Genomic DNA, 26,273 nt, shown 5'->3' with positions numbered 1-26,273 from the left:
TGGCAGAAGCTTCACACAATTTAAGTTATATTTTACAACTCGATTTGTTTCAAGTTGAATCAAGTTTTTAAAATTATAATTCGAAGTCAATTTAAGTCAAATTTTTTAAATTAAATCTAATAAAAAAAATTAAGTTTTCAAATCGATTCAAATTTTGCTGACATGCAACTATAAAAAGAAATAGCCAAGCCTACTTATTATAAGTCTCTATTTTATTCTTTGTTGGATGTCTATTTATTTTTTTTAGCTAGTCTGTTACAACTACCATTTGATGCTGCCTCGATTCTCCCATTTTAAGCCTTTGCACATAGAGACACTCAACAGCACTACAACTGTCTGCTCTTCACTGCTTTGCCATTGGTCGATTGCTCAGTTTCATGGCTATTCCCACTCTCCATAAATTCATTAAATAAATTATTGAATTTATTACATGTCACATGCACTATCTTCATTAGAAAATTCCAATTACATATAAAACTAAAAAAATACAATTTATGTATATATATAAATTGTACCGAGTAAACGTTGTTGAGTTGATCTGTCTAGCTGAGTTTGCCCTAGCAAGTAGCAACCACCACCGACCTCATCCTTTTCATGCAAAAATGGGATTGTTGAGGAATGAGGCCGTTGTTTACAAGCCCGTGGAGCAGATTGATCTCGGTCATTGCAGCAATGAGTCGTATTTTAGAGCCGATAAAGGTTTTGTTTTAACCCAAATCATTTTTTTTTGCATTAATTTATCATCATCATCAGATTAGCTGAAAATGAGAAAATTAATCATTTCAGTATAATGTGATTTTAGTTTCTGAAAACCAACAGATTAGAAGTGTCGTTCTCACAAACTGTTTTAACCTTTTTTTTTTTGGTTTAGTGATTGAAATCAATAAATTCAAGATGAAATGCAGTTGTTCTGTTTCTACTTATGTTTTACTTACTAAAATGGTACTCTAGTAGTCGCTCACTTTCTTGTTAAAATGGATAAAACAGTTTTTGATGTTTGGGAATGTTAAGCAGCTGAATTCAGAAGTGTAACGGATTACCCTTCAGAAACCATGTTTAGTTTTACTTGATTAATCTTCACTTTGACTGGATTTTTACCCTTCTTTTTTCTTGGATATAGCTCCTCGTATGGATGGATTTCTTCTGAAAATCTTTACCTGGTTCTTGGAGTCAAGGATCATTGGAGCGTTGTTGTTGTACATCGTGAAGAAGAACAATCAAGTACACAAGGTGCACACTTGTTAGCTTAAACACTTTACAAATAAAAAGTTGATGTTTAGTTTAATATATTGGTAAAGCTCTGTAGAAAAACATGGCATTCATCCAAAAAGAAAGAAGAATGGAATTTTCGAATTTTCTGCTCTTTCTATACTTGTAAAACACTGATATGAAGAGAACCATAATACCTTTTGTCAACTGGAAGATTAACATCCAGCCACAAAGACTATGGTGGGAGTTGCATTTGTTATTCATTTCCTCTTGGAAACTTAAATGGTTGCTTATCTGTTATTTATTATGAACTTCTTTCTGACTATGTCTTCGCTTGAACAGCTTGTTACCAATGCAACGCTGGTAGAGCCACCTATGTTCATTCCTTTACATCCTATTACTGGTATGTGCTAGATACTTTTCGCAATTCATATGCTTCAGAATTCGGATTCCCATATTTTGGATACAGCTGGCACTTCACCTTCATCAATTATCATCATGAATAGAATCAGATTTTTTTCTGTTTATAGTAAAATTATGTTATGAAGCATTTTAGAACTAGTTAAACATTGCTTCGTTAAATTTGCTGCCATTAAGATATCTATGACTTTTCTGTCACTTTTGTTTGCAATTACCAAGAAAGGAATGTCAGGTTAGAGACCACTACTTTCTCTTCTTTCCTCCGTATATGAGAAACCAACATGGAAGAAACATAGAGTTTTTTCCTTTTTATATATTACACCAAATTGGATTCCAGACACTGGAAGTTTATTATGTTCCAAAGGTGTTTGATGAACTTCTAATACTTCATCTATTGAATTTGTAAGAGACAATTATAAGAATGTTCATAACATCAGCAAGTGGTTCGGCTACATGATTGCTGGTCGAGGTAGGTCACAATAACCTGGTAAAATAAAAGTGTACTTTGCTTAGGGTATGAAGTATTGAGAATGGGATCTATCATGTTTTTGTGCTTCTTTGTTGCTAGTAGATTTATTAAACTTTTGTTTAAACCATACAGACATACCATAAACCCTCATGTCTTGATTTCAACGTGCACTCTCCTTTTTAGATAGTGTTTTTTGTCTTGTATCTAATTAGATTGCATTAGCTCAGAGCTTAATCAACAAGAAATCAAACAAATTGACTCTGATGCATCTCCACCGGAACGAGTTCAAGAGGCAATAAATTGCATTCCTGTAACCTCAGAGAAGTCACTAGATGATCTAAAACCCAGCTGCTTCCGACGCTGGACAATAGCAGACTACTCAAGAGCCTATAGTACAGGGGCAATAACTCCGCTGAGGGTATTATTCTTGGCTATCTCATTTATGGCATATTTCTGACTATTTACACGTGATTATATTTTCACCGTTTTTTTAGAGTTCCTTGATAGTTTGTGTCCTTAATTTTTGGTTTACCATGGTCATGAAAATCAAATTTCAATTCTGCAGGTTGCAGAGCATTTTATAGATGCTGTGCGTGAATCTTGCAGTCCTCCTTTGCCTATGTCATTCTTCATTAACTATGATGCTGAAGATATCCTAAGGCAAGCTAGAGAGTCAACGCTTCGGTACAAAAGAGGTAACTTTTTTAGTGTAATTAATCATCATTTACCTATCCTAATATGCTTTTTTATGGAGACATTGTTGTGTCATTGTCCTGAGCCACAAGGACATAAGCATTCTCCTTGATGGTTTATTTTCTAAATCCTAGGCCCAAGATTGGAGAGAATAAGAAGTTAACAGTTGATCAACAGACTTGGCAAGAGTGGACTTTCATTTTAATGTAGAATATCTATCATTTATTATATCCCATTGTCAATATCATCTAGGCATTCATACGGATCTCATTATTCTCTTCTGTAGGGAATCCAATATCTGCTCTAGACGGAGTCCCAATTGCCATCAAGGATGAAATAGATTGTTCTCCGTATCCAACCACAGGTCTCCTAAGTTCTCTACTTGCCATGTTTTTTATGCACATCAATTTTCTTTTCTGGAGGCATTTATGTCCCTGTCTTGCTCTTGATTCTTCTAGGAGGCACAAAGTGGTTGCAAAAATTTAGACCTTGCACTGGTGATGCATGCTGTGTTATGCGCCTCAGATCCTGTGGGGCTATACTTGTTGGAAAGACTAATATGCATGAGCTTGGAGCTGGAGTAAGTGGGATAAATCCCCACTACGGGTGAGAATTTTCTATTACTTTCCCTTTAATACACCACAAATGCCATGTTTCAATACAATTATATTCTGCTCTAATTTATTCCCCATCATATATGCACTACGTCTTGATTGCAGATTAATTATCCACTAGTCTTAATTACACGTTAATTTACAGTCAACCAACGTCGCTAAATTTAACATTTCCTTTCTCTTGTCAAAGTTCTTTCCATTAAAAGATATTAAAGTTGGTATTATGTAAAATTTGTGATTGCTACAGGCCTATTAGAAATCCCTATGATCCCAACAAAATTGCTGGTGGTTCTTGGAGTGGATCTGCTGCAGTGGTATCTTCAGGGTTATGCCCTGTTGCTCTTGGTGTGGATAGCGGAGGTAAAAACTCGTCCTTGACAGAAAAAGTAAAAAATCATGAAATGTTTTTTTTTTGAAATGATTCTGAAAAAAACATATTAGCATTACGATAGCTTTGTAAGAAAGTCAACATAAACCGAATCAAACCACTAATCCTTAATCCTGATATAATTGTGGATGAGAAAGTTTGAGTAGATAGTATTATTTTTCAAACTAACTAAAAGTTTCATTCTAAGTTAATGCATCAATAATGACATAATAGATAGTACTATTACCTCCATCATGGAAGAAGCATGTGGAATTTGTCATGGTTTCACATGATATTATTATCCCAAGACTTTTGTCCTTCAATATTATATAAGTCTACTAGGAGTGAGAGTTATTTCATTCCTGTTACTTTGAGAAGATATGCACAAGAATTGTTATTTATCACCCTAAGGAATCGTTATTTATCACCCTCCTTATTTTATAGTGGTTGTAGCTTAGTTTGTATTTCAAGTCAATTGGTTTCTTTATAATTAAAAAAAAAGATTATGCTACATTATTCTATACACCATTGTACTATATGAATAAGTTTAAAGGGCTAATGTGCTTCATCTATGGATTCTCTGTAGGATCTGTTCGGATGCCTGCATCCCTTTGTGGTGTTGTTGGCTTCAAACCTACTTTTGGGTGTATACCTCATTCAGGGTGAGAACTTATTTAATTAAAATAACTCTGTAGTTTGTAAAATTTAGAAAATATCTGAAAATTCATATGCTGTTTCCAGTGTTCTTCCTCTGAACTGGACAGTGGGGACAGTTGGAATACTAGCAGCCACCTTAGAGGATGCATTTATCGTGTAAGTATTCTCTCTCAAACTATAAATTGATTTCCTTTTAACTTTTATAGAACATCTTTAGTCGTAAATGGACTCTGATCAGTTTTCTGTTTTCAGTTATGCTGCTATTAGTGGTTAACTTCCGTCACATAAGCCAACCACTTTACCTGTAAGTACATGCTCTAAGACCACTACAAATTGCGGGTATTTGTTGTGTTTTCTAACCTTTTAAGAGAAGGCTGATTCTGATATGAATTATTTACCAAACAAATTTCCTATACAAGCACGTCTTTTCCTTCTAGTTTTGATATTGAGTATAATACATTTTTTTAAAGTCAAAATTGGAGTATAAAATCTGCAGTTGAGTTTACCGAAATAGTATAAACATGGCATTTTAAGACAAGAATGAGGAAACTGTCATAAAATGCCGAAAGAATGACTGGCTCATAATGATCATATTTTACTGTAATAAGTCCAGTTCGAACTTACTTTTTTCTGGTGAATCATAGAGTATGTATATGAACCATTCTAAGCTTGGACAGCTTTTGCCTTTCTTTTTCCTTGGCACATGGATACTTCCATCCCAAAGTGCATTTTCCACTGATGAACTCAACAAATCCAATATCAAACATCTGGTTTGCCAAATATGGAGAGGTTAGTGATGTAATTATGAGCAATTAACTTAAGTTCAATTTTATCATCAATTATGGCTTAAAACATGGAGGTTTCTAATTCCTGACATTCTATTTTTTGAACCATTGATTGGCTCGGTTAGTGGTTCAATGACTGCAGCGATGAAATCAGAATATGCTGCTCCGATGCTCTGAACTTGCTCTGTGAGCATTACAAGTGGAAGTTATTAACAGTGGATGCAATTTTCAAGCAATGAATGCCCATGTTTTGATATTATAATTTGTCGTAAATAGACCACACTGAGCAATCAACCTCCCTTTTATTAAAAGTTAGAACCTAATCAGATGATAAACCTCCTGTGGAATAAAAACAAATTGGCATAAAATGCAATAAATTGAATGGTTAGTTGATTACAAGTGATTTCTCACTAGTCTGAAAAGTTGTACCATTCACAAGACTGTAGGGGTTACTATACCAGATATAGAATCAATGCTCCTTGCACATTATGTGACCATTAGTTCAGAATGCTGCACTTCACTGAGTTCTCATATGAAAAAACTGTCAAGTTCTCTTCTGGACTTCAATCCCCATAATATGCTTTTATGTTCATTTTATCTAGGATTTTAAAGTTCATATCTTACACTATAAACTTTTTTAAACAGTGATTTTGCAGAAAATGAGGTAAATTGTAACCAATATTTAATTAATTAATTGATTGTTTTGTAAGTTACAACTTTTAAATAAATAATTAGATAATGTTTTTTCCAGTTCAATCATTTGTTCTATTTTCTAAAGAGCTCAAAAGTCTTTTCACTTGTGAATAGAAACAGTTTCAAGTAGTAATAAGTTAGTGTCAACAGTATTAGATTAGCAGTCAATATATATGTTTGCATGCTTCAAATTATCAGACAAAGTTATGACCTATGTTACTTCGACTCTTCTCTTTTTCTTGAAGTATTCATGTCTGACACCCTTGCTCAAATCGTACTTGGACATAGGTAAGGGGATATGATCCTTAACGAGCCTCCAAATACCAAGAATATTAGAAAAAATTGAACATATCAGGCACATACTCATGTGCAACATTTGCACCCGAATCCGAGTAACATGGGTTATGATTTTAGATTCTACAAGTTTTTTATGATAATTAAGCTTGACTACACATATGCAGATACCGCCAGATGCAGATTCATAACAATATATTCGCCATGGCAGATGTCATTGTTGCTCCAACAACAGGGTAAAATGTTTTTTACTGCAGAATTACACATCTATTTTAATAGAGTTCTTTTTTTCTTCCTCGAGGCTCTAAAATCATTGGCACCTTCATTTCACTTCAACTTCCATCTCCAAGACCTAGTCTTATAGTGCCTTAGTTAAATGAGCTTTTTGTCGAGACAGTCGGACTGCATACTCGATAATCGATGATGCTCTTTTACATTTAAATCTTCTTTCTCAGTCTACATGAGAATGGAAGTATACAATTTTTTTCGTTATTTCAGCTGCCCTTATCCGATATCAAATAGCACCAAAATTTTTGGGATTACCTGCTGTGACTGTTCCTGTACGAACCTTATAACTACCCATCCTTGTAATTTTTTTATATTGCTAGTTAATGGCTATCTGCTTCATTCAAACACTGCAATTATACTAATTAATACCGTTTCTCCTTGTCTGCTTGATAGGTCGGCTATGACAAAGCAGGTTTGCCGATTGGCCTTCAATTTATTGGGAAACCGTGGTCGGAACCTACATTAATGCATATTGCATACGCGATGCAGGTAAGCCACTTGCTTTTCTGACTGTAGTTATTCGTTTCATCTTCCATATTCTGGCATAGAATATGAACTACAGTTTTCAAATTCAACACCTCCGAAAAGTATGGAATCTGGTGTCTTTGTGGTATCTTAGTTGGTACATAATTATGGCTAAAATGTAAAAACATTTGGTTTCAGGTCCTGTGCATCTCGGACTATAGAAAGCCGAAAGTTTTCTATGATCTACTCGATAAGAACTGAGCAGTGCAGGATGGGAACCAGCACAAAGCGGCGGGAAGGTAATCAGACATCAAAACTATTTGGTAGTTTTCATAGTTTATTCTCAATGATGAAATGACCTTCTGCAACTGACTTGGTATATATAGCAATAAACACAGTATTGCTCATTCATGTAGGGGGCTAGGAGCAGAAATGGATCATCTCTTAAAAATCATTAGCAGTTGAAACTGCGTTTCAGGTGATTAACATAGCTAATCAGATTTATCGATTACGATATGACTTTTGTTTATGCTTCAAAACTGATAAACAGGGTCGGTTTGTTGCTGGTGTTTTAATGGCTATAAACTGGATGATCCAACTCTTCTGTTAAAGAATTTGAGACTGAACAATGAAGGTGAAGTTAGAGGTCATGTGGTCTTAAATTAATATTATCTATATTACTTTGGACCTTAATTATGTCTGCGGACTATGAATATTTTAAACACATTATACTTATGAATATAACAATATGGGATGAAATAAATGAAACAAAACTTAGAATTATATTCCATACATTAACATTGAAGAATTGAAAATTAAAGGGGTAAAAGGATAAAATCCTTGAATTAGCTGGGTGGTTATGGTAGAAAACTTGTTATATATATATATAATAAAATTTATTTTCAGATAATATTATATTATTATTAAATAAGTTAAATAATATGAATAATATTTTAATAATATATCATTTCTTAAATTGAATTCGTTGTATATTTAATTTTTATAATTATTCTTTCTTAGTCATTGACAACGTACACACATCCTACATATGTAGTTGTTCAAACCCTAAACTTTTGAGGAGAATAACATTCCTTTTATCATTGAGGTCACTTGATAGATTATAAAAAATGTGATGTTTGAATTTGAATTTAAATAATATCAATATTTTTAATATTATATAATCAATATTTTTGAATTTACATTATATTAACTTTTTTATAAAAATGTTTTAAATTTGAATTATTTTATTTTTATAAAAATATTACTATATTTTATTTTAAATTTATTTTGTCATTTGGTGTCACACCAAATTCAGATTAAGTCAATGTATAATATCAGTTACATTTACATTATACACTTAATCAAATTTATCCATGTTTATACGAAATAAATTACATAATATATAAAAATAAAACTAAAAACATTATAAAATTGAAAAATTCGCCTAACTGAATTCAAGTTAGAGCTTTGAATGATGAAACATATCCATCTAAATTCAAGCATATTTTACCATTATAATAATTGTAAGATGATGAATAAAATAATATTAATCTTTACATCACTCATTTTCTTTCACCTGGAATGAATTTATTTTATTTTCCAGTAACCTGACCCAAAAGCTCAGTCAAACATGATAAACAGAAATGCAAGTGAAGTGAAAATGGTAAAAAGAAATGCTATATATGTGTACTATATTTTCTCTCGGTTGTTTCTTTTCATCCTTAGCATTCAATAATCATGTGATTTTCATATATACCTATTGATTCACAAATATTAAGCCAACGATTTGGTTCTAGAAACAAATTCGATTGACGGATACTCAAGCCGGTTTCCCGCTCCTGCTTCGTGGGAAAATGTTACCGAAACTGGTTCGAGTAATGACTGGTTTAGCTGGCAATGTTGATTCCTTTGCATTGCTATTCTCTGAATATTTAGCATACTCACCTACTTTAGAATACCCTGAAGAGCCTCTTTTCGGAAGAACTGTACCAGTAGGACTCGGTTTCGGTTGCGCCTCATTGTTTTTGGGATACTTTAATCCTCCATCCGCAAGCTGCGGTGGCTTATCAGAGTCGACCAGAAAATCTTCCAGTGTGGCAAGAGATTTCAACTGCAGGCCGAGAGACGCAATCGTCTTCTGGCACTCTGCGAATTTACGGGCAGCAATAGCTAGCTCCTTGTCCTGCATAGTACCAGTAACATGTTTATAACCTTACAACTAACAGTTGATAAATGCTTGTGCCAATTGACAATTTTATCATACGTGGAAGAAATTACACTTTGAATGATTTTTGTAGAAATAAAATGGAATTCTCAGTCACATCCTATGTCAGTTTACTTAGCAACCATGTTTACTCGACTCTTCATTTTTCTGAAGTATCCATATCTGATATATTTTTGGATATTGGTATGCAGATTTGACTGTAATATATCTTTCACCTTGTTACCAAAAATCATCACTTGAAGTAGGTACTCTCCATACTCCAATAGCAATTTACACAATGAGCAAGTCCATGGTTCTGGGAGAAACTAAAAGGGAAATTACATGTGTGGGAGGAATAGATTATCACTGCACATGAGGAATTATTTAGACTTGGGTATGAAGGTCGAATACATATAAATGGAAAACAGCGGTATGCTTATTTTCTAAGTTTTTTTCATGTACTTTTATTCACAGAAAATGTTTTCCATGTATTTTGAAGGATCCTTTGAGGGTCTACACCAACTTGAATCTACATGAAATAATGCTATCGAAACATGCCAACTTACTAAATAGACTGATGTGAAGCAGTTTTGCACCTTTAAAAGAACAGATTTCTCTTTTGATGCATTCTAAGCAATTTCTACAATTTAATAAACATAGTAAATAACTAACCTGCTGCACCTTCAACTCTTCATTATATCTTGCCGCATGTTGGAACTCGGACTCGTGTTGGAGTTTGGCTTCCCATTTCATTTTAGAAAGTTCATTCTCCAATTCTTTGCATTTACTCATGTTTTCAGCGGACAATGCTTTTTCCTTTTTGAACAAATCTTCTAACGAAGTAACTTTGGAAATTAAAGTCTTTATTTCAGTTTCTGCCTCTGTAAGTCTTGATTCTGCCTCTTGTCTATTCATGTTTGCAACTTTTACTTCCTCCTCTAAGGCTTTCTTTGATTTGTCAGCAAGAGTTAATTGAGTTTGCTCATCTTTGAACCTTGTCTCGGCTTCAGTTAGTTGGTTCTGCAATGTTTTAAGCTGTTTTTGAGATTCAGTGAAAGCCATCTGCAATTCCGACATTTTTTCTTCGGTCAGCGCTAGCTTCTCCCCTAGTTCAGCTGACAGTGCTTGTTCCTTTCTGAACACTTCTTCTAACGAAGTAACTTTGGAAATTAAAGTCTTTATTTCAATTTCAGCATCTCTAAGTCTTGATACCGCCACTTCTCTATTCATGTTTGCAACTTTTGCTTCCTCCTCTACGGATTTCTTTGAGTTGTCATCAAGAGCTAGTTGAGTTTGCACATCTTTGAACCTTGTCTCGGCTTCGCTTAGTTGATTCTGCAATGTTTTAAGCTGTTTTTGAGATTCGGTTAAAGCCATCTGCAATTCCAACTTTTCTTCTTCAGACAGCGCTAGTTTCTCCTCTAGTTGAGCAACCCTGTGTGTTAAGGTTTCCAATTCAGCCTTTAATGTGTTTACAACTGTAGTGGTTTGATCAGATAACGGACCAGACTCATTAAAACCACTCCCACTTTCTGTATCAGGCAAAGCTGCGAGCCTTTCCATTTCAAGAAAATCATCCATGAGATTGATTTCTACTGAAGGGGCCATGATATTTCTTCCAACAGCCTTCTCCTTCCTAAATTGATCGAGTTCTGTAATGAGTGCAGATGCCCATGCATCTGAGAGGCTTTTCCCGCCTTCATTCATATCTAACCCATTCATCTTTTGCATATCAGTTTCAACAGCAAGTTGCCTCTCACCACTGTCTGATTGACTATCTGTAAAAGATTCAACATAAATCGAGGAGGCAGTGTAAGATTTCTGATCATTAGCAGGGGATGCTTTACGAGCAATGGCTTTTAGCCTGCGGCACTCGGTTTCAACCTTAGCCAACTTCTTTATGCTCTCCAAATGTTGTTTGCTTGCAGTTTCAGCAGCTTTGGTGCTCAGGTCCCTCTCAATAATCCTAAGTTTTAGCTCCTCAGCTCGAGAATGAAACTGAAGTTTAAGGGATGAATTTTCTTTCTCAAATGCCTCGAGCTTCAGATGAAGATCAGGATCAACTGAGGCAGCAGTGTCTGTTTTTGCGGATTCAAGTTGAGCCTTGAGGTCCAGCATCTGACTCTCAAGCTCAGACTTAGAAGATTCCAATTCGTGACATTTCTTGGCAACAGCCTCATGGATCTTCCGCTCTTGCTCTTCCCTTGCTTGCCTAAGTTGTCTGACACATTCCTTGAGTGCCCCATCAAGATGACCAACTCGATCTTCAAGTGCCGCATTTTGCTTCATGGCAGCATCAAGCTGTTGCTTCAAAGCTAACACATCTTTTTCAGCTTTCTCCCAACCTAAATTCAAATTTGCATGATAAAGCAAACAATTAAGTTCTCTGTTGCAGCAGATTTTCCTAACATGTATATATATATATATATATAGATATAGATATATAAACAAAAGAAAACTCAGATACTTCCAAGAAAAAAATGCTACCAAGAAAAAAATTATTCCTATTAAGTTATTTATTCTACAAACAAAAGGCTATAATATTTTTTTACAGAAAAGACACCTGAAACAGCTTCTTCTGCAACTTTAGCATGCTGCTTTACCAAGTCTTCTTTGGCGTTGATGTTCATAAGAGCAGCAGATAATTTCTCTGTTAAAGATCTCACATTATTATTTTCTTCATCGACAGCTATGGATTTTGATGCGACTTCCACTGATTGAGGACCAATGGTGGCATTAGCCTTTGAAAACAAAGAAATGTCAGATTGTCTCCAACCAAACCAGCTGAAACGAAAAAACATTACGTACAAGCATACAAATGTGAAAAGAAAATTACAAAGACAAGCAGATAATACCACAATCAAGGGACATTTTGTAGAGCTTATGTAGCTCATTGGAAAACGTATTATACGTGCAAACTATAACCTCCAAGATATTTGAAAAAAATATGGAAAATAAGATGAAACCGATGACAGAGGCGTGAATCAACCATATAGCACTTTCTGGCCCAACTTCAATGCATGACCCTCAACCATCATCATTCATTTCCTTCATTAAGTTTAGAACTAGACTCTGGCCAATAATGCTTGTGCAATAAAAAAGGCTGATTAATAATAATCTATTGCGGGGGAAAATTCCAATAACAGCCTTCTAAACCTTGCAAGGATCTAACAGAGTGATCTATAATCTGTTTCTGTCTGTCAAAGGAGATAGAGGGCTCTTCTGACTTGCGGATTGAATGACAATTTTCTTTTACTAAAAGAGGAAACATAGATACTCAAAGAGCATTAACTTCAAAAAATTTATAAGAAGTTCCCAACTACAATCGATCTCATTGGGGTTTGAGAATGATTATTTCTTTGAAATAAGCAGCCTACAGCACCATCCAGTGTGGCTAAACAATCAAATTGTGTTAAGTTTGATCAAAACAACATTGGATATACTTACAGCACAGTTGAAGAATAAAAATTGCAGGGTTTTATATTTTCATACAAATTGAAAATGATAAAGAAAACCAAGTAAAAAGAAAAGAAAATTATATACATGCTCGTCCGAGAATCGTTCAGAATGAGATGAAATGGAACCAGCTGAAGTGCTATCAGTTTCACCTGGACTCTTCTCCGAAGACTTTCTTCTCCATAGCCAACTCCTCCTATCCATCATCAACTCCAACACAACACAATTCAATTCAATTCAGTTGGTGGTTTAATCCATTACTTTTTTGTTGTCGTCGTCGTCGAGCTGTTGGATGAACAAGAAATGAGGGTTATTTTTTATTGTCCTTTGAAAAATAATCTGAAAGCAAGCCTTTGCTTAGAATCCACTCCCAAAAGACAGCCCAACCTCCATCCGAAGAATCAAAATCTGGAATGTTTCTATAAATCACAATTAATGCTTAAACACCAGTGATAAATAAAGGAATTAAAAGGGTGTACAGTAAAAAGATTAGTAAGAAAACAGTTTAGTTGAGGAAAATAATTCAAAGGCGACAGTGAGAGAGAGAGAAGCACCTACCCCCAAAATCCCCAAACGGCGAAATCCCAAAATCCAAATCCCCCAAATTTTACGCCATTCATTTGTCTGTGAAAGCGAGAGAGATAGATATAGAACGCCAGACAACGACTTTAGAACCTCCCAATAACCCCTTTTCAATTTCACATTTATGGCATTTTTCCCAATCAAAAACAACACCAAAATTCCCTTGAGCGACAGCTAAGCCTCATTGCCTACTTCTCCACGCCCGCCATTTTCTTTGCTTCACCCCAAATTTTATTACTGTTTGATCCAACTCCAAATATAATTATTTTATAGCTATGTGTTCAATTTTTACATAGTATTTTTTTAATTCTTTTATTTAATAATATGTAAGATTAAAAAATATCATGTAATAATATTAATTATTAACTATAAAAATGATTTTTAATTTTTTTTAAATCTTGTGCGATCGTTCATTAAGTCTATTCAAAGTCGTTATTAATCATTAATAGATAATTTTAATTCAAAATTTAGATATACTTAATGATATCATTTAATTGAAAAATAATTTTTTAAAAAAGGTTTTAATGTTTTTCTACATGTCATCTTAACATTTTTTATTTAAATATATATTATTATTATCAGTGTTTGAAATGAATTGGAGTATTATTAAGGCATCTTTGGAGAATGTTAGATATTTTCAATTCATAAGAAATATATCAAAAATTAAAAAGTTTAAATAAAAATGTCACGTCAAAATTCAATGTGAAAATGTACAAATCTTAAAAATATACCAAATAAAATTAACTTCATAACAGCCAATATTCCTCTTTTGTCTCGTTGTATGCTAATACCCAAACAGAAAGTATCCAAAACATGTGCCCCAAAAATATTAACAATAAAATAAAAATAACCCTAGATTAATTATTGATCGAATCAAGTTATTATCATTAATTGATTAACGAAAAATAAATTTTAATACATAATTTAAAGTTTAATTCAAGGATTGATCCTTCAAATATACCTTTTTTAATTTAGCATCTAAATGTTTTCTGTCTCATTTTATTACTCAATTAATATTTTCATCCAAGTTCACTAAAAAATAGACCATAAAAACATGATATGTGACATTTTTATTAGAATCTTATGATTGAATGCGACCAAAATAGAAAATATATATAGTTAAAGGACTAAATTGAGAATAAAACATCAGTTTAATTTAGAGATGGGCATGAGTCGGGTTTTTGGTCCACCCGACCCTACCCGAGAACAAAGATTCCTCCACCTGAGACCCGACCCGACCAAAACAAGATTTCACCCGACCCGAACCCGACCCGATATATAACTTAAAAATCCGACCTGATCCTAAATAATAAAAAATATTATTTTATTTAATAAAAATAGTGACTTAATTGAAAAAAAAAATATATAGAGGGCTTTTATTATAATTATTCATAAATATATAAGATAATATTATAATTTTTCAGGTCGGATCGGATATTTTTCACCCTAAACTCGAACGCAACTCTATCCAAACATCACATTTAAAAAAATAATCCGAACCCAAATTTTTTTAAAAGACCCAACCCAATCGAATTGAATCGGGTCGAAATCCTTCAGGTTGGTCCCATGTCCATCCTAGTTTAATTTGAATGCACAGTCCAAGAAGGAGAAGAGAGAGGAATGTCAGGGAATTGCAGAAGCAGCAAAAGGACGTGCACATTTTTCAAACCAGATTTGATGTATTTTAATAATTTGCTTTTAATTGGATAATTCTAACACCAAATGATTGAGGAGAATGGGGACGTGCACATTTTCCTGTATTTTATTTGTGAATCATTATTATATTAGTATTTTTGTTGTTGATGAAAATAATACTATTATTTTAGATTAGTTGTCATCTTTTCCAGATTTTGGTCTGGTGTTTGTTAAATATGTCGGGCGTTATTTGCTCTCACTGATTTCGGATTCATTAATTATTGTGATTTCACATTGTAATATTATTTAATATATAAAATATAATTTAAAATTATAAAATATAATTTAAAATTATAAAATATAATTTAAAATTATAAAATATAATTTAAAATTATAAAATTATAAAATATATTTATAATATTATATTTTAAAGAATATATTTTAAGGGTAAAATATTAATAAAGTATAAAAGAGTCAATGAATTAATTGGTGAGAATAAATAATTTGTAAACAATTACAATCAAAAGGTCAAATTGAGTAAAATGCAAAGTTAATAGACTAAATAAAAAGAGAGTATATTTTCAGTAAAAAAATAGAAATTGCAGTTACATAGTAGTAGTATAAGAACATGTGTTTCAAATTTGGTAAAAAAATGGACTTAAAATTAAGGATGAATTGAAGAAATAAGAAAATCATGAAAAATTGAGGGACTAAATTGAAAATTTGTATCAAAAAGAGGAATTGAAAGCACATTAGTATTCTACGATGGTTTACGAGCATGTGATTCAAATTTTGTAAAAGTAGGCTTAAAATGGAGGAGGAATTAAAGGAATAAGAGAATCGTTGATTAAATCGTAAAAATGTTAAAATAGTCAGCTATTTTTTTTGTTTTTCGAGGAACTCGAAATTTCCAAATTTCAACTCAAACTCGAACTCAAAAACTGAATCGATAATTCGAGTTGAATCGAATAACTAGAAATTAAAAGAATCAATTTTTTGAGTTGTGTCGAGTTTTGCTCACCTCTAATTGGTGCAAGTACGGGTACTCACGAAACCCGACCCATTGACATCACTTGTTTTATTCGAAGAAAATAAAATTCCTCTAACTTAAGTTGTGTCGAGTTTTGCTCACCTCTAATTGGTGCAAGTACGGGTACTCACGAAACCCGACCCATTGACATCACTTGTTTTATTCGAAGAAAATAAAATTCCTCTAACTTAAGGATATGAAACTTCGAAATGAGCAACTCTTTCACATTTGAAAAATAAGATCCTGAACTAACAATCTTTTAATTTGTGAGGTGTTACCTTGAATAATCTTGCTCCTCCAACTTGAGACCACGAGACTTTAGAAAATAATATGTTTATCCAATCTGACAGAGATTTAACGATACAATAAATTAATTAAGTGATTTAATTATGACTTTTGAAATATAAAATCAATTGTAAGCTTATTAATAATAGAATTACCTATGGTGTAGTTTACCCAAACGTTTATATTAAATCCTCACGGACCTTGGTGGAGTAGCCTGTTCCATGGGCGAATTTGAAATGGAGCGTTTCCTCCCTGCCGCTTTTATTTGAGTTTGAGCGGTTTCAACTAATTTGATTCGTTATCGAACATCACTTCGTCGAAGGGGGCGGGGGGCAGAAGATTGCAGCTTTTCCATAATGGATTTTTTTTACCTTCGAAACAATGGCTAGAAAACATAATATTGAATCTAGTGACGATAATTCGAGCGACGAGGGAAACCGATATCGCAACCGTCGCAAAAGGCAAAGATGAAAACGAGAAAGAGGAAGAAATCACGGTGATCATGAGGAGAATCGGCAGAGCGAGCGTTCTCGATCTTCTGATAAAGAAGAAAATGATGACAAGTCGCAAGTGTACAGTTACGGGTAGGAAGCGTGATCGAGAAAGAATTCGCGATGATGATGATGATAAGAATAGGCGGAGAGGAAAATTGGAGGGGAATTCTGAATCGTCTGATGAATCAGAAGAGAAGAGGGACAACGAAGATAAGAGGGGTGAAAGGGATAGAAGTAATAGGCACCACATTGGATGTAGGGGTTGGCGTAATGATAGACGGAACCTAAAAATGATAGATATAGAAATAGGGATCAAAGCCGTCGCTCATGGCATGATTCGAATAATGAGGACGAGGATCGAAGAATAAGGTCCCGCAGAAAAACCGGAGAGAATAGAAGTGATGATAGGAAGCCAGAATCTGAAAATGATTTGAATGGAAATAGGGATCGACATTGTCATTCACGGCATCATTCGGATGATGATGGTAATGAGGATGGCCGTAGAAGGTCCCTCAAAAGTACGGAAGTAGAGAATAGAAGTGATGATAGAGTGCTGGAATCTGAAAATGATAGGTGTAGAAATAGGGATCAAAGTCGTCATTCACGGCATGATTCTGATGATGATAGTTGTCGTAACCGGTTTTCGCCAGGACACGAATTTTCCTAGTGAAAAAGCAAGTGAATGAAATGTTTTCAATCTTTAAATGACTTGGAGTCACAATTGACCTTTTAGGTTAGGTAGGTCGAATACCTAAAAATCATCTTTTAAAAGAGTTTTTAAGAAAACATCATTTAAAAGATAAACCAGTATGCGTATAACCAGAAATTCATTCTTTTTAGTAATAAAAAGGGATTCGGGGTCGGTTACGTTTAGGGAAGGATTAGCACCCCCACAACGTCTAAAATTGATACCCGTTGATTATAAATTGTCTCTACTAGTGGAAGTTTAAGAATTCGAATATGAATTTAATTTATGATCCTATTATTCCAGATTCAATTATAGAAAATTCTAAGAATTCAATAAAAATTAATTTGATATAACCAAAATTAAAGTAAGTATATTTTTAGGTTTTTATAAACAAGATATTTATTTATTTTAAAATACCATAATAAGACATCTAGTTACTTTAAGAAACCCTTTCTTAATATTTAAAATAAATAAATATTATTATTTAATCAATTTTTTAAATTAATCATATAATACTTATTAATCTAAAATTAAATAAATATAAAATGAAGAATAATAATTAAAATACTAAATTAAAAATATTAAAACTTTAAGGGTAATAATAAAAAGTAAAATTTCAATTAAATAATGACCAAAATAAAGAAAATTAAAACTATAAAATTAAATTGCAAAATTTCTAAATTAATAACCCTAATTCAAATTATTTTTAAATATAAATATTACTAAAGAGAGAAAAGTTCTCGTTCTCTCTGGTTTTCCCTCATAGAAGAGAAAGCCGGCCACCGACAACCACCTGCCACCGTTTACGGTGGCCAAAAATAAAATTTTACCCTAAAGCCGAAATCGAGAACCGTTTATACTAAAAACTATCAAATCGGCCTAGATCTGGAGTTGTACCTTTGACGATTCAATTCTCCGAAAGTGCGTGGAGACTCTGGGGATCAGGTAAGTTCTTTCGATCTCTTCTTTTATTTGGTTACCACTGATTGGTTGCTCTCTTTTCCTCTGTTGTTGTTTGATTTCCCCGTTTTTACTATGTGTGTGTTCATGTTGCTTCCTCCTTTTTCTTTTGCAGGTTAATCGAGGCTTTTTATAGCCTTCGTTGTGTTGTTCATTAGGTGAATCTATGGTGAGTCACCGAAGCTATGGCGGTGACTCACCATAGTGCAGTGAGACGTGGGTGGCCGTCCTCGTCTTCTAGAGTCTTCGATTGTGGCTACAACGTCGTGGCAGCGGCTGGTCAGAGGGACATGGAGGTGGAGTAGTTGAAGGCGGAGCCGAAATCTCCCTAGGGTTGGTGAACCCTAGGGTTTCTGCTGGAAGATATATGGACCGTTGGATCGTACCAGATCCAACGGTTGATAGAGCTGACGGCTGGATATGTATGGGAAACCCTAACCGCATTCGAGCCTTGCTGGGTCGGGTTGTCTGGGCCGGACCGGGTCTAGACCTAGGCCGGGTTTGATTATTGAGCCGGTTTTGTAATTTGGAACCAATTTTACTTTGTATTACGGCCTGTAATAATAATAATATTAATAATAATATTAATAAAATAATAATATTGATAAAATAATAATAATACGAATAAAAAATGTGATAAAAAATTAGTGTATACAGCTGCCCCTCTTTGCTCATTCTTGTGTTAACAAGAATAGGGCAAAGATAAAAAGATAAAAAGTTTTTGTCCAGTTGACTTCTCTTGATTAAAACGGAAATGTTGAACAAGTTCTTCTCATTATGAACTTCTTCTTCTTCTTCAGATGAGTTCTTCTCATTATGAACTCTTCTACTGTGAATATTGATTCATCTCCTTCTGTGATGGAATCTCTAATAAGCTCTTCTTATTATGAACATTTTCTTCCTCTTCAGACGAGTTCTTCTTATTACGAACTCCTTCTGGAAATGTTGATGCTGCTCTATCTTCTTCTGCGATAAAATCGAGTAAAAGGTTGAATAAGTTCTTCAGATTATGAACTTCTTCTTTATCTTCAGATGAGTTCTTATCACGAACTCATTATGGAAATATTGATGCTACTCTATCTTCTTCTGCGATAGAATCAAGAAAAATGTTGAATAAGTTCTTCAGATTATGAACTTCTTCTTTCTCTTCAGATGAGTTCTTATTACGAACTCCTTCTAGAAATGTTGATGCTGCTCTATCTTCTTCTGCGATAAAATCGAGCAAAAGGTTGAATAAGTTATTCAGATTATGAACTTCTTCTTTATCTTCAGATGAGTTCTTCTTATTACAAACTCCTTCTAGAAATGTTGATGTTGCTCTATCTCCTTCTGTGATAGAATCGAGCATAAGGTTGAATAAGTTCTTCAAATTATGAACTTCTTCTTTCTCTTCAGATGAGTTCTTCTTATTACGAACTCCTTCTGGAAATGTTGATGCTGCTCTATCTCCTTCTGCGATAGAATCGAGCAAAAGGTTGAATAAATTCTTCAGATTATGAATTTCTTCTTCCTCTTCAGATGAGTTCTTCTTATTACGAACTCCTTCTGTAAATGTTGATGCTGCTCTATCTCCTTATGCGATAGAATCGAGCAAAAGGTTGAATAAGTTCTTTAGATTATGAACTTCTTCTTCCTCTTCAGATGAGTTCTTCTTATTACGAACTCCTTTTGTAAATATTGATGCTACTCTATCTCCTTCTGCGATAGAATCAAACAAAAGGTTGAATAAGTTCTTCAGATTCTGAACTTCTTATTCCTCTTCGGACGAGTTCTTCTTATTATGAACTCTCCACTGGAAATGTTGAAAACATTCTGCCCAATGGTCTTATGGATGACTCAAAAGACTTATCATCTGACTTGAAAGGCTTGCAGAAGACCATAAGGATTTAAACATCATGCTCGAAAGACTTATTGATGACCCGAAGGATTTACTTTAATCTCGAGTGAGACAAATTGCTATTTCGAGTGAAACTTTCGCAAGCAATACGTTGTTGATTCGAAATATCGTGAATCAATCAACGAAAATGTTGAAAACATTCTGTCTAAAGGTCTTATGAATGGCCCGAAGAACTTATCATCTTGCTCGAAAGTCTTACAGATAACCCGAAGGATTTAAGCATCATGCTTGAAAGAATTACTGATAACCCGAAGGATTTACAAAGCAAGAAACCCTTGAAAATTAAGCTTAGCTTCTTAGTTATCAAGGAACCCCTTAAAAGGCTTAGTTTCCTTTAACAACTCTTTTGAGATAATTAAGAAGCCCCTAAAACATGCTTAATTTTTAAAATCTCATTTGAAAACATCCTACCTGAAGGTTTTATATATGGCTCAAAGGACTTATCATCTTGCTCGAAAGGCTTACAGATGACCCGAAGGATTTAAGCATCATACTCGAAAGACTTACTGATGACCCAAAGGATTTACAAAGTTGGGAAATAGTTTACTAAGTAATAAACTTTGGAAATTATTTTCTTACTATTCAACAATTTCATTTTCAGAAAAGATTAAATGAGAAACTTTGGAAATCGTTTTCTCATCATTTTTTTCAACTTGTTAGTTAGGTAACATGTCCCACTTCAAAATAATGCTTCACTTGTGGATTGAAACCATCTATTCTTTAGATATTTGCCTCTCCTGAAGTGATTCTTTTATTTGAGGTTTGAATTCTACCTTCTACTTATAAGGTATTTTTCATCATGAATCTTCCTTTTTTGATATGAAAATCTGTAAAAACATCATATTTGAATGCAACCAAATGTATCAATATAATGCATTTTCTATTATGCAAATGATGTTCTTATGAATGCATGAATGTGGATGCAATCTTCATTTGACTTCAAAGTGGTGAACTCGGTCTTTTTCCACTTGATCATTCATTTCCAGGATGAATGTGGATGCAATCTTCATTTGACTTCAAAGTGGCGAACTCAGTCTTTTTCCACTTGATCATTCATTTCCAGGGTTTTCTTCATATATCATTGTAGCAACTTATGCTATCAAACTTGTATTTCTGAAGAACCATCTGATCCAATTGCATCTTTGTGTCTTCTTTGCTTTATTAAAGTCTCAAAAGAAATGTTTTATTTGTGGAACTATTGCCATAGTTAGAATTATGACCTTGTTGCCTTATTTTGTCTTTGATAACACCGGCTTTCTTCGCCTGGACTTGTGTAGAAATCCAATAAAGCTCTTATCTTTGAAGAATGTAGATGTAGATATGCCAAACTCCACATAGATTAATTAGGAGAGCAATGTCTGTTCTGATTTGACTCTTGAAACACATCACAAGGAGGATTTATCCTAATTCCTTTAATGTCTCCACATTTAATTGGATCTCGAACAAAGCCATTCAGACCATATCATGTCGAGATGCTTAACAACAACCTATTGTTCAACCTTAGTTGGCTCCATTAGTTTCTTGTTGTTAAAATTTCATCATTTCTCGAAGTTTTGAATATTGGGGTTGAAGAAGACCAACTTCATCTTGGGTTAAAAAAACATCATATGATCACAACATTGGTTCAACACTATAATCACTGGTTCGTAAAACATTTGATAACACATTCATCTTTTTCTATGGTTTCTTCTCAAATTTCTCAATCAATGAAGCTATTTGTATAGTGTTTAGAGCTTTTGTAGGTTATCACAAGGACACTTAAGAACAAAACTCAGTGGGAATACAAGTGGGATGATTTTGCTTGCCAGTATTGAATCACCATAATAATGCAACTGTATGATGAACAAAGCAATTATGTATAATCAACTCCACTATCACTGTTTCACCATTTTCATTCTCCATACCTTTCTATCTCATTGGAAATCTTTGCTCAAATCAATGATCTTTCTGCAATATATAGGCCTTTAGCATGCTCCAACATTTGCTGATATGAATGTTCAAAATGCATTTAAAATTGTTTATTGATGATGTGGGCTTTCAAAATACCCCCACATGGACCATTCTTATCTAAAATGGGCCTTCAAAATGTCCCAAATTTTCATACTAATGCCATTCTTATCTAAAATGGGCCTTCAAAATGTCCCAAATTTTCATACTAATGTGAGCTTTCAAAATACCCCACATGGATCATTTCTGTCTGAAATAGGCCTTCAAAATGCCCCAACATTCTATTTCTGTTTGAAATAGGCCTTCAAGATATCCAATATTCTAAACTGTAAGCCTTACTCTCAATGTTTGTTTGATTTGAATCTTTATGATCCTCACAAGATCCAACTTTGATAATGCCCCATTGTGGGTACTTGTAGCTCTCATTGTGTCCAAATCTCTTAATATTGAATACTCTCATTCTGGTGTCACTAAACAATAGTGTTGTCAAGTAACTTTAGGGATTCTCTTCATGTGGTCCCAAACTTAAGAAGTGATCAATCATTTTAACAGAAATGTCTGAGATATGTGCCTCTTTTGAATGAGGTGGTCATCTCTTTCTTGACTGGTCGTATTCTTGCCTTTTTGTTATGCTCTAAGATATGTATCCCTTTTGAATAGGGTAATCCTTCTTGATGAATTGCTGATAATGTCTTAAGAGAGTATTACAAGTTCAATTCTCCAGATTTTCTAGATTCTCGGACCACTTAATTTCAAGAATGTGAAGTGTTTCCTCATTTTGGCATTGCTCATTTTTTCTCCAATAGACGTAGAATAGGAGTCAACTTGCTTCAAGGACCTTCTTCATTTGAGACTGTCCTGTTTGCAAATGTTTTTTCTCCCTTTTTTATCAAAGAATGAAAGAATTTTGTAAAGTTTTGCCCCTTAATTTAGGCTCACAATTGAATTAAATCATAAGCATGAGTTCAATGAATATCAAATAAATCAACTTCACTTTTAAATCAAAAAAATCATAGTCTTATGGAAAGTGTCAAGATTATTGATTGATTTAAGGTATATGTTGATTATGGTAAGGTAAGGTCTTCCAGGTTGGTTTTGCATACATGTCTCTTTGAGCGTCCATTAACTTGAAGAAATGGTTGTTATGCTCATTTCATAGAGATACTTCTTGATTATAGAATCTCAGGAACGTCTTTGGGATGTGCAGTTCTTTATCAAGAGCTTAAGATCATCTCTTATGTCGTTGTTGCACCATTCAATATTCGAGCCACCTTTTTAGGTTTTCAACTCGAATCCTCCTTTGGTTTCAAGACGTTATTCAAAATTTTACGTCTTGAACCCCCTTTTTTCATTTTTCATATCATGCATTAAAGATTTTAAAAACCATTTTTTACAATTAAAAATCAATCCTGAGAAGCGGAATGAAATATGAAGATAGTCTCTTTTACTTAGAAATCCATGTATGATTAAAATGGACTTTTCAGGTACGTAATGTAGGCTAGGGCTCATGGTTACGAAATAAAGGGATAAAAGACCCAAACAAGTGTTTAAGGGTAATTGAACCCAAGGATCAATTCATTCTGATGCCTTCAATCTTGCCTTGCTTGACTTGGATCTGCTTTGCTACTTGTATTTTATCATTTCTTTTTCTGGATCCCTCTAGACTGCCAATTTTTTTGGTTCATTTCCATTTCTTATATCTCCAGCATTTCTTGTGCTTCTTGTTGAATATGAATCTTTGAACTAATTGCACTTGATCAACCTTGTAACTTTAGGCTCAATGAGTCACCCATCTTGATTCAATTTCTTTTATTCTTTTCTTTTTCATTTTTTTCCTTTTTTTTCTTCTGATGAATGAGTATAGGATTTTAATTGCTTTGAGAACCTACTTTTCCTCTTGCATTTCAGAAATTCTTTCGTTATTCTTGACTGAATTGATCTTCAAGCACTTTGTATTTGACCTATCTTGTAGTAAAAAACTCTCTTTATTTCATGGAGATTTTCCTTCGTAATAAAACTGGATTGACAATCTTTATTCCTGTGAGAAGATATCCTTCACCTTACCCCCCAATATGGAGGGTGATCATTGGTTAGGGTTGAATCAAAAGAAAAATAATTCAGGCTCAAATAGGGACAACAAAGAATATATTTTTCTTTTGTTAAGAGATAAATTAAAGAAGGTAGTTCATCATTTCATACACATAAATCTTTGTAAAAGAGATATCCCCAGGAGGATGAATATTCAGGATTAACTTTTATTTACATGAAAATAATGTAATTAATGCATGATATAATTATTTAAATCAATCCCTCTTTTTTTCTTCTTCTTCTTTCGAGCATGCCCCAATTACTCCTAGAATTCTCTTCAACAAGTTGGTCCATGATGCCTCATCTTGTCTCTTCTTGCAGGATAATTAAAATTTTGGTACTTTTGAGGTCTTTTGATTTCACTGGTATAAAAAATGATGGTTTTGCATATGGAATGACAAAAGTATGACTTTTGAAGTCATGCATATAGTGGAAGGTAGTGTTATAAACAAATCAACTCTACCCGAGAAGATAAACATATGGATTTGATGCCTCAAAAATAGGTGGAAGCATTACTTTAGAGTCTCAGATAAATGTAGTGTCAAGATTTGGTTTTGGTAAGGACCAAGAATAGATCATGTAATTGTATTTCTGACATTGTATGGGATATAAAAAGTCTACTTTTACCACTTGCCAAAGATCTATAATTCTTGAAAAATTAAAAGAACGTTTAATTTACTTGATACTTAAAAAAATCAAGATTAAAATTTGATTTCTTGCTCATAACCATAAAAGCAACACAAATTTATTTATCACAAAAAGGCGGAGAAATGAACAAAAAAAATGTTCAAACAAGATGCTGAAAATGAAAAGTACTATAGTGGTATATAACAACTTTCACTTGTTTATTTATAATGCCCCATTACTCCTAGAATGTTGGGTGTATAATTGGACCAGAGTCTTTGTCCTCATTTGCCCCCCACTTTTTGATCATTTCTCTTAACCGTACCCGTTTAAATGATTCTTCAGACACACCAATCTCTACATCTTTCTTAGCAGTTTTTTGTTCAGATCTCATCTCCTCGTTTATCAGTTGAAAGTTGGGCTCAAAACTGTAACATCCTCAATATCGGGTTAGTGATCAAATTGTAAAGTTTCAGAATTTGGTGATAAAAGTAGAATAGTTAAATAGTTTAATGACTTATTGGAAATATAGTTGAAGATTGTTTGGTAATTATTGAATGAATTAAAGGGTAAAATGGTTAATTGACAAGTAAGATTTTTTATTTCCCTTTATAAGATAAGGGAACCACGTGGAAGATAAGAGATTTCTCCAGAGTTCTCTTCTTCTTCTTTCTCTTCTTCTTTTTCACGTGAAGCCATAAGCAAAGGTAAGATCTCTTGTTGGTTGATATTTAGCCGAATTTAAGATGGGGTTTTGATCATTAGATAATAACTAAGCTTAAGGAAAGATTAAGTTATCTTAAAATCAAAAGATAAAGGAGTTAAGGAAGATTAAAGATTTGGAGTTCTTGAGTGAAATATTGAAGTAGAGTTATAATAAGAATTGAAAGTTGAATTTGACTTGCCATCAATAAGAATAAGAGATTTATGAAGTTAGAAAAGATTAATAACAAAGTTGAAAGTTTAGTAAGATTCTTAAATTTTAAGAATCATGATGAGATATAGAATATAAAGATGGTTTATATGGATATAAGTTGGTTTAAGTAATGGTAGTTGAGTTTAATGATATGATAGGGGCTTAAAATATAAGTATTGAGTGAAAAGTTGATGGTTTTTGGGCTTAAAATGCAAATTCTGGGCAAGGTGTATCGATGCACATTCAATGTGTATCGATTCACTCTTTAAATAAGAAACATTGAATGCAATTAGTGCATCGATGCATAAGGAGTGCATCGATGCACCCCCTTAAAATGAAAACATCGAAGGTGATTGGTGTATCGATGCATGGGTAGTGCATCGATACACATGTTAAAGAATGCATCGATGCACTGTAGAATGTATCGATGCACTTCAAAGGGAAAATAGAAATAGACCTTTCTTTTGGTCTAAGAAATGATAGATTAGAGTATATCAATTGGATATTTATATGT

At 33.5% G+C, this 26,273-nt stretch overlaps 2 protein-coding genes and 1 pseudogene across 3 annotated transcripts; 2 read left to right on the top strand and 1 right to left on the bottom strand.

The window, feature by feature from the left end:
* Positions 1–602: 602 nt before the first annotated feature.
* On the top strand, positions 603–7,382 carry LOC120159776 (annotated as a pseudogene).
* Positions 7,383–8,540: 1,158 nt separating this feature from the next.
* Positions 8,541–13,024, bottom strand: LOC120159739 (filament-like plant protein 3). Of its 2 annotated transcripts, XM_039170304.1 has the most exons (5): positions 12,701–13,024; positions 11,721–11,898; positions 9,830–11,502; positions 8,953–9,136; positions 8,541–8,922 (listed from the first exon to the last, which is right to left on the bottom strand). In XM_039170304.1, the coding sequence occupies exons 1-5, from the start codon at positions 12,818–12,820 to the stop codon at positions 8,774–8,776; spliced, it is 2,304 nt and encodes a 767-aa protein (XP_039026235.1). In that variant the 5' UTR covers positions 12,821–13,024; the 3' UTR covers positions 8,541–8,773. The 2 variants fall into 2 exon arrangements, with proteins under 2 accessions (XP_039026235.1, XP_039026234.1); XM_039170303.1 differs by having other exon boundaries at positions 8,541–9,136.
* Positions 13,025–16,647: 3,623 nt separating this feature from the next.
* On the top strand, positions 16,648–17,306 carry LOC120159775 (pre-mRNA-splicing factor CWC22 homolog). Its single transcript, XM_039170331.1, has 2 exons — positions 16,648–16,880; positions 16,937–17,306. Exons 1-2 carry the CDS (start codon positions 16,648–16,650, stop codon positions 17,304–17,306), a joined length of 603 nt encoding a protein of 200 aa, XP_039026262.1.
* The last annotated feature ends 8,967 nt before the right edge of the window (positions 17,307–26,273 follow it).

Source organism: Hibiscus syriacus, unplaced genomic scaffold, assembly GCF_006381635.1.
Source record: "Hibiscus syriacus cultivar Baekdansim isolate YM2019G1 unplaced genomic scaffold, ASM638163v2 tig00111372_pilon, whole genome shotgun sequence".
Classification (NCBI taxonomy): Eukaryota; Viridiplantae; Streptophyta; class Magnoliopsida; order Malvales; family Malvaceae; genus Hibiscus; species Hibiscus syriacus.
Note: the sequence above shows the minus strand (reverse complement) of the source record. Positions and strands in the feature narration are given on the sequence as shown.

Coding starts and splice junctions, on each gene's coding strand:
- LOC120159739 (XM_039170303.1), bottom strand. CDS start 12,820: ATGATGGATAGGAGGAGTTGGCTATGGAGAAGAAAGTCTTCGGAGAAG. Junction 11,899..12,700: donor AACGATTCTCGGACGAGCAT/GTATATAATTTT, acceptor TTGTTTTCAAAG/GCTAATGCCACCATTGGTCC. Junction 9,137..9,829: donor AAGAGTTGAAGGTGCAGCAG/GTTAGTTATTTA, acceptor GGTACTATGCAG/GACAAGGAGCTAGCTATTGC.
- LOC120159775 (XM_039170331.1), top strand. CDS start 16,648: ATGAGGAGAATCGGCAGAGCGAGCGTTCTCGATCTTCTGATAAAGAAG. Junction 16,881..16,936: donor GAAAGGGATAGAAGTAATAG/GCACCACATTGG, acceptor TAAAAATGATAG/ATATAGAAATAGGGATCAAA.